Raw genomic sequence first — 8,443 nt, forward strand, 5'->3', positions numbered from 1 at the left:
GTTTGTCCTGCTGCTGGAGAAGTGCTTTGCCCTCACCAAGCAGAAGAACTACAAGAAGTTCTACATAACGTACAATATCGGTCTCGGCATCACGCTCATGATTATGATGATCCACGGCACCCTGACCGTCATGGGAAAGGATCAGAACAGCCGTCTCATCTCGTGGACCGCCGGTCTGGGCCACATCTTCATGAGCATCGGCTTCGGCTACTTCTATAACGTCCTGTTGAGTGCTGTGCGTGCGTCAGGTGACAAGGCGGGCAAGAAGACGGTGACGGCAGCCCCGTGAGTATTCGGAAGCAGGGGAACCAGCTTGGCCAACCCCCATCCTTTGTCTGCGCTTGCTTTGGCTTTGTGGGCCCCTCTAACGCGCCTCGCCCGCCTGCACACGAAGAGACCAAACCACTCGAAACTTACGCTATTATTTCTTACGGTTTTTTCCCCATAGCGGCACAGGCCCCCGCCCTGCCTGCCCGTCTCCCCCCCCCCATCCCTCTTCATCTCTCCCCCATCCCCCTCCCGCTGTGACGCGTGGGTCGGCGCCACGTGGGAACAAAAAAACAACGCTCAAAAGCATTCATGCTGTTCCCCCTTCCCACGCACGCACACGAAACCATGTGCATCGGGCCCCGGCTCTACAAACCCTCATTCCCACATCACCGTCGCAACCATTTCTTCTATCCCCCCCCCGGCCCAACCGGCATCCACAGCAGAGAAAAAGCAGCACGCAGAGGGAGGCGAACCTCTTCAGAAATGTAAAGGGGGGCATGGAGGTGCTTGCGCTCGCAGCCCATTCGAGCACACGCATGCAGCACCGTGAAGCGCGCATCCGGCGAAACCCGCGCTGTTAGCCCGAAAGCCTTCCGCGCCGCCCACTCCCCTTCCCCTCGGCTTTGTCCCTAAAGCCCACGGCCCGGAGCGCCAAGTCGCCTACCTTCTCGTACACCCATACAAGTGGCTTTCAGTTCTCGGTAGTATAGTGGTTAGTATACCCGCCTGTCACGCGGGTGACCCGGGTTCAATTCCCGGCCGGGAAGCTTTTCGTGTAGGGGGGACGGGGCCCGTCGGAGGGGAAAATTCCGATGCCGGGGATCGAACCCGGGTCTAGCGGGTGAGAGCCGCTTGTTCTATCCACTATACCACATCGGAACGATAGTAAGCATAGGCTTGAGAGAACGCTCTGAGAGGAGCGGTGCATGAGCTCAGTGGTTATGACGGCGTTTCGAGTACGACCACACTTGAGTGAAAACACCATATCCCGTCCGATTTGTGAAGTTAAGCACTCACAGGCTCAGTTAGTACTGAGGTCAGTGATGACTCGGGAACCCTGAGTGCCGTACTCCTCTTTTTCCCTCTTTTATGCGGCCATCTCCCCTCCCCCAAAGCCGAGAGGGCCCAAAAGCCCCGCCTTGGCCTGCGCGTCTGGGCGCTCCCGCGCTATACCGGGGACCCGGGCCCGGCCAAGAACCGGAGCCCCGACGCCCCACAAGGCCAGCCCCGCGGCTTTTCCCCCGCCCGCGCGCCCCAGCCCCCAGACACAGGCGCCCCGCTGGGAATCCCCAAGGCGACCCCGCGGCGACCCCACCCCGCGGCAGCAGAAAAAAAACATTCCCAGGACTCCCCGCACGAGGGCAACGCCATGCAAGAAGGCAACCCCACCCCGAGAACACCCTCTGCAGCACCGGCGGCCGTTCGAGGAAAAACATGCCTAGGGATTCAAGAGCCAAACACAAACACTTTCAGCATAAGAGCCGCCACCGAAGCAGCGCCAAGCCACGAAGCCCGCGGAGCACTTTTTTCCAAGAAACTGCATCCTCGGACCACGGACCACGCCAACCGCGCCCCAGCCGCCCCGTCACCGAGCAGCCCCCAAACGCCCGGCAACCCCAACCCCGCCACCCAGAACGCCCGAGAAAGAATACATTTTCGAAGAAAACGGACAAGCTAAGCACCATAACGCCGGGGCGGCTTTTGCTTCCGACCAAAGCAGCGCTTACCACCAACCCTTCATCTTAAACACGATCTTTGGCGCACCTTTAAAGCCGCCACCTGCGGCAAACAAGCCCCATCCATACCAACCCGTACCCCCCACACGCGCCATAAAAATTAACCCCCGAAGCCACAACCATTAGACAACTGGCGCCGCCGTGAAGAGCCAAAAGCGCCAGCCCACCCTCGAGAACCGCAGAACCCAGGCCCACCCACGCACACCGCTTAACCCAAGAAACCACCTTCCCCGCAGCCACCTGTTCCCACAAACCGCTTTTTTCCCGCCCCCGCGGCTGCCGTCGCCGGGGAGGGCGCTTCTTCCGGCCGCGAAGTGGCCTTTCGGGCCGCCCGCGCCAAAAGGGGCCACGCGCGCACAAGGCCCGCGGGCAACGGAAACCCCACCCCCCAGAAAGAAGCCGCGAGGAAACGCCAAAACCCAGATCCCCTGGCACAGCCCCCGGCGACAACACCACGCGGGTTGCCGAAACACCCCAAAAAGGCCCCCACAGAAAAACAGAACGGATATTTAAGAGAGGCGCCGAGAGGGAACAGACACCAGCACGCCAAAGAGTATATTTCGCCGCCCCCTTCTCCTCTTTCCAAAAAAAAAAGACGGGCTTATAAAAACCCCACCCTTTGATTATAAAGCCAGCGCCAAAAACCAGAGACCAAACTGATAATCTTACGAAAAGGCTGTTTTGATGAGATCCTGCGCCTTGGTGTGATGCGTCATCAATTTTGTCCAAAAGCCCCTGGCGCGGAAGCGAGGCCTGGCATCCCGCGACACCAACACGAAAAAGATCTTTTTTCCGGCGAGGCTAATCATGCCGTGCCATTTCCGCCGAAGGCGTCCCCCGAATCAAAAGAGCAACAAACACCCTTAGCACCCGCTAGCCAAACAAACGCATTACACTTGGCACAAGGCCTACGCGTAGCGAAAAACAGGGGACCCCGCGCGAAGCCGCCACACCCAAACCACCAAAAACCGAACGCGCACCAAAACGAGAAAAGCATTTGGCCCTCCCGTGTTTTGGTAAAGGCCCCCCCATGCCATCACCAGGCCCCATATTTAAAAAAATGAATACCTATCTGGCCTGCCCCATTTCCAAAACCAACGGGGGGTCTCCGTTTCCCCCCACTTTGGCCGCCCCCAAGGCGGGGCGCCTCGGTTCCCGAGGGTCCCTCCCAGCAGCAAAACCCAAGAAAGAACTGAAGAAGCAACGGCAAAACATAAGGCCGTCAGTAACATCGCCGGAAACTGGCTGGGCATCGTTTTTGCCGGGCGCGTTTTCCCAGCGGGTTTCCCTCGAAAAACCGGGCGGGGGGGGAGACAAACCCCATCGCAACATCGCCCCCCCCCCTTTTTCGTGCGAGCCAAACGGTCTTTAAAGGAAACGGGCTTCAATATAAAAGCAGTGGTGCCCGGGCCTTGAAAGTTGGCGGATTGTAAATAGTAAGGGTGCAAAAAGGCGCGCGAAACCAGGCTTTCTTCGAAAACGTTGGTGCTTTTTTTTTTGGGGGGGGGGCACTTGCCGCCGCGAAGAAAACAAATGACGGTCCTTTCGTTAAATGTCTGGTGGGAATGCATGGGTGCGCCGCATCGGCAAACAGCCGTGGGGTTTTTCTTTTGGATTTTGCGGGGGTTAACGAGGACGTGCGCAAACCACAGTTTTCGGTTGTTTATTTTGCGCCATTTTAACTTTCCCCGTCACCCCATCCATCTGCTTTTTATGGCGGTGGCGGTTGGGGCGCCCACCCCGTTTCTTTGACGGAAACAAATCGGGGGCGGGTAACGCGTCCGAAAAGGGTCGGTTGGGAAGCGCTGTGAAGGCTTGGTTGGCCCGCCGCCATCTGCTCTCATTCCGCCCTTCTCCTCTTTTTCGTGTTTGGGGTCGGGGCGGGGGCGTGGCGCTTCCTGGATGGGGAATGCCGGGGGGCGGGCTTTGCGGGCCGGGGAATTTCCCCACGCGTGAAAAGAAGGGGTTGTTTAGAAACACGGCCGCCCTTCCTGCCCCAATGTGCGCGTTTTCGAAAAGCTGTGGACCCAGGGGGTCTTTCGGAAAAAGAGAATTTGCCCGAAAAGGGTTTGCGCCGCGGGCCCTTTTTTTGTACCAAGGGCCCCTGGGGAGAACGCGGGGAAAAAACAGGGAAAACGCCAAAGGGGGGGGGGTTGGGGGGATAAACAGGGGCGGCAAAGATTACAAAGGGGTCTTCTACCCAATGTTTAAAGGCGGAAAGACAACCCACGTCCCTGGCAATATTTTTTTGACTTGGAATGTGCGGTCTTTAAAAGAGAAAGGTTGTAAAAACCGAATTGGCGCCCAGAAAGGCCTGGGATATGCGGGCGTCACCCGCCGAGGGGGTTGTTTTGCCCCGGGGAGGGGTAAATGGCAGGCGCGGGAAAGGTTCCAAGTCGTGCGTTTTGGTAACATTTCTGTTTGGTGTTTGGGGCCAAGATATCTCGGGGATCGGCAGGGATTTCAAAATCATCGGGCGGCTTTCCGCTGGTGTGGGCTGGGGGGCGGCGGGGGCACATCTGGCCATGGTTCAATTTGCCGCCTTGAAATCCCGAATGGTGTGACTATATTTGTTTTAAGATCCTTCGGGGCGGTTGGGAATCCATGACAAAAACATGTTTGGCGGGTACCGTTTTTTCTTCGCAGCAGGTTTTCGCCGTAAGAAACGCAACCGGCGCCGCCGCATGCTGCTTATGGGCCCCTGGTAAAAAAGGTGGCGGCGGTGTTTGTTTCTTGGCGCCCCTAATTGGGGCACCCTGCCCAGGTTTATTTCTATGCAAGGGATATGGCTCGAAACGGAAAACGCTCAATGAGTTCAAATTTTTTCTTTTCATTTTGCGCGAGCGGAAAACAGCATGATGGGAACGAAGCGCTTGTTTTCATAGCTCGGTGTTTAAAACCTAGGGTGCGCTTGTAAATTTTGGAAGCGGAAAGGCTTTCCCACCGTTGTTTGTGGCGTGGCGAGGTGGTGTTGTGAGGTGTCTTTTGAGGGGTTCTTTTCGGCGAAAAGAGTTCTTGCAGTGCGGAGAAAACGAGTGTGAAAAAAAAAGCTGTGTTCATGAAAATCGAATGACGCTTTTGGCTTTTTTGGGGGGGGGGAACCGCGGGGGGTGCTCTTTGGATGTTTTCATGGCTCTGGGTCTTTTGTGGGGTTTCGGCTGCTCTTTTTTTTTGTTTGATCGTTTCGGTGTGGGCTGGGTTGGCGTTGGTGGGTAATCGAGCATGGGGGCGCCGGGTGTCGTTAGGCCCGCTTTGGGGATTTTTGGAATCCCCGTTGCGGTTGTGTTTGCCGCCACTGGTTTTTTGAAGTGGCCCAGGGCCCGGCGCACTGGCCTTTTTTTTTCCCCCCATACCTCAGGGAGAGGGGGGTATTTGTAGTAACGCTGCGCTTTCGGCGTGCTTGAAATGCCTCGAATAAACAAGGGGTTTCTTCTCGTGTGCGAGGCGAAGCGGGGTTCGGGCCACCGGTGAGCGCAACATTCGCAAGCTATGGCGTCCTTTTGGGGGGGTTTGGTCTTTGTGTTGCGAAAGTTTCTGGCGATCCCGAAAGGCAGCGCGCCCGCGCGGCCGGCCGCCGGGGCGCTTTTTTGGGGCGTGGGTGCTTTTGTTTCCGCCCGTGCCGCCCCGCCTTTGGCGGTGGCGGGGTGTTGGGGTCTTGGCGGCGGGGTGCAGCGCGGGGGCGGCCGGGCCGTGTGTGTGGCGGGGGGCCTATTCGGGGGTGGGGGTTGGTGTAGGACCTGGGGGCGCCGCTCCTCCGCCGGGGAAAGGGCCGCGCCGGCCAGCCCGCCGCCCCTGCCTTTTCGCGGGAGGCACGGCCGGCGCCGGGTTTTGGGGAGGTGGGGGCCGGGGGCCTTTTACCAAAGCAGGGGAGAGGGGGGAGGGGCGGTGGTGGGGGCGCCGGTGTGCACATGCGCGGCGAGGGTGCGCGCCAGCCCGCGGAGGGTTTCGCCACCGCGAAGCTTTGGGGTTGGGCTTTCTCAAACGACGCACATGGCCGCCGCCTAGGTCGCGTGTTGTGGTTGACTGAGGACGCCTGCTCCGCCCAACCGCGGCGCATAACGGGGGTTGCTGTCGTAAGGCAGCTGCACGCTTGATTTTGGGTTGGACGGCGGTGCAACTGGCGAACATTCAAACATCAAAGAAAGACGGCAGCGGTGTGCTGTGCCGCAGGAAGGGCGCCGTGTGCTTGCCGAGCGGCTGGGCACACCAGATGCACTCCACACGTGCTTGGGATGCACACGTGCGCGCGCACACGCAACGGTGAGAAGTTGCGGAACGGGTCGAACACAATGACGGTTTCAGTGCGAAAGCATTACGTCCGAAAGGCACAGAGCGGCAGCAACGTCTTCCCTTCCCTCACCCGCCCTCCGCTCACAACGGCAAGCTGTCCGTTGGGCTGCTTGACGCAGACTGGATCGTGAAGTCAAAGTGCAGGAGAAGGTCGTGGTCAGGCGGCGGCAGCGATCGGGTGAGGGGTCCCTCCTCGGCGCTCGGCAGTTCGTAGGAGTTCACACTTTCCGACGACGCGGTGTCGCGCGTCTCGTTGGGGCTTCTGGTGCTGTCCACTCCGTCGCTGTCCATTCGAGTTGGGGGTGCTCCTCGGTGCAGTGCCCCGTGACGACTCTGCCGAGGACGACAGCGCTGCTTTGTTTCTTCCCACCACTGTAGCAGTAGTGTCGACCAGGCCTGCAGGACAACTTTCTCCGCTGTGAAGGCGTCCGCTGCCGTCGCCGGTATCGGGGAGACCGCTGCTGCTACCGCCTGCTGTGCATCTGTGAAAGACGGACACAGATGCGGGTTGCCCAGCCGTTCGCGTACTTCCGGTTTACTCGCGAAGAGAACCGTGTACGCCCACCATCGCTCGAGGATTTTGCGGTACTGGGCGACCATGGCACTGGGCTCTGGTGTGCTTTGGGTCGACTCGCCGCGGATGCGGGTGTTGTCAGGCAGATTGACTGCTGCAGCTGCCGTGCACGGCGCGGCCCCGTCGTCTTCGGCACGCTCACTGGTAGATGCTCGCAGAACCGCCTCCACGTTGCCTCGCTCCATCGCTGGAGCAGCTCCGCTACTCCTGTGGCCCCCTCCATGGGCGATTCCCTGCTGCTGCTGGTGGGTGATGCTGTTGCTGCTCGTGTCCTCGCCCATCGTCGTGGCTCCAGAAGCGCGCCGATCCGACGCGTTCGTCTCCCACAGCATGAGGAACTCCTCAAACGGCGGCGGCGGGGGCAGGACATTGAAACGGAAGGGTCGCTCGTGTGCCTGCTGCAGGTCGTCAAGGCCCGCCAACGCACTGAGACTCGTCGTCGTTGCCGTGGTCGGTGTCCCGACTGCTCCCGTCGAGGGAAGCGGCGGGGGAGCGGTGGCGGGGGCGGTGAAGGGCACCAGACCTTCTGGTGCCGCAGCGTTAGCCCCAGCAGAGAGCAAGTGGAGTTGCTGCTGCTGGTGCTGTTGGAGGGGTGAGGGGATCCCGCCGCTACCGTGGCCAGCGGACGAGTGTGGAAAGGCGAGATAGCCGGGTACCGGAGGCGGCGCTCTGTGTGCCAGAGGTGGGCACGTGGTGAAGGGCGTGATGGCCGCCGTTCTGTGCAGCTGCTGTGGATCTGGAGAGGAGGAGGACAAGATCGATGTGGACGACGTCGCGCCCACAAAAACAGGCTGCAGTTGCTGGGACAGAGGGATGGGACTGCTCGTGCTGTGACCGCTGTTGTTACTATTCAGCACACTGGGGTGACAGTGCGCAGGCGACGAAGAAGTCGGCGCCGTCGTGAAGGGAGCAGGTACGACGGCGGCGCCGGTTTCGGGGAGAAGTCCATGCAGCTGTATCGCGTTCGGGTTGTTCAGCTCCGACAAGGACGAATGCGTCGACAGGGAAGGAACGACATGGTGGTGCTGCTGCTGTGGCGGGGCGGCCGTCATGGTGCTGCTGCTGCCGCCGCCGCCGCCGCAGTCATCGCGAGGAAAGGACATCATCGCCTGCGCTGCACAACGTCCTTGGAGCCGTGGTTTCTCGCCTTCTTCGTACCTCAAGCTGCCGGACCAACGCCCGTCCTCGACCTTCTCGTCTCTCTCTCTGTGGCGATGAGAGGAAGACACAAGAAAAGGACCGCACACGTACACACACACACACACACACACGTACACACCCAGCTCGAACAGATTTCGTTGCGCCGATGATGATGGCGAAGAACGAATACGGAAGAGGAAGAGGAAGAGAGATGCGTGGGGTGACGCAGTCGCCAACTCAGCGGCGAACCACTGAACGAGAAGAGGGACGGTGCGACGGGGCGGGGGCGTGGGGGGGGGGAGGAGGATGGGTGGGCTAGGGAGGCGCTAGCGAGAGCGACAGTGAGGCAGGCGGGGCGGGGTGGGGAGCGCACGGATGGGAAAGATGAAAGCAAAGAGAACGGATGGCCAAGGAAGCAAAGACTTTGGGGGTG

At 59.9% G+C, this 8,443-nt stretch overlaps 1 protein-coding gene across 1 annotated transcript; it reads right to left on the minus strand.

The window, feature by feature from the left end:
* Positions 1-6,377: 6,377 nt before the first annotated feature.
* On the minus strand, positions 6,378-7,976 carry LMXM_15_0750 (hypothetical protein, unknown function; the record flags this gene model as incomplete). The annotated part of the gene is made up of 1 exon (XM_003873551.1): positions 6,378-7,976. The coding sequence occupies one exon, from the start codon at positions 7,974-7,976 to the stop codon at positions 6,378-6,380; it is 1,599 nt and encodes a 532-aa protein (XP_003873600.1).
* Between the last annotated feature and the right edge of the window lie 467 nt (positions 7,977-8,443).

The sequence above is a fragment of the Leishmania mexicana genome, chromosome 15 (genome assembly GCF_000234665.1).
Source record: "Leishmania mexicana MHOM/GT/2001/U1103 complete genome, chromosome 15".
NCBI classification, from domain to species: domain Eukaryota; phylum Euglenozoa; class Kinetoplastea; order Trypanosomatida; family Trypanosomatidae; genus Leishmania; species Leishmania mexicana.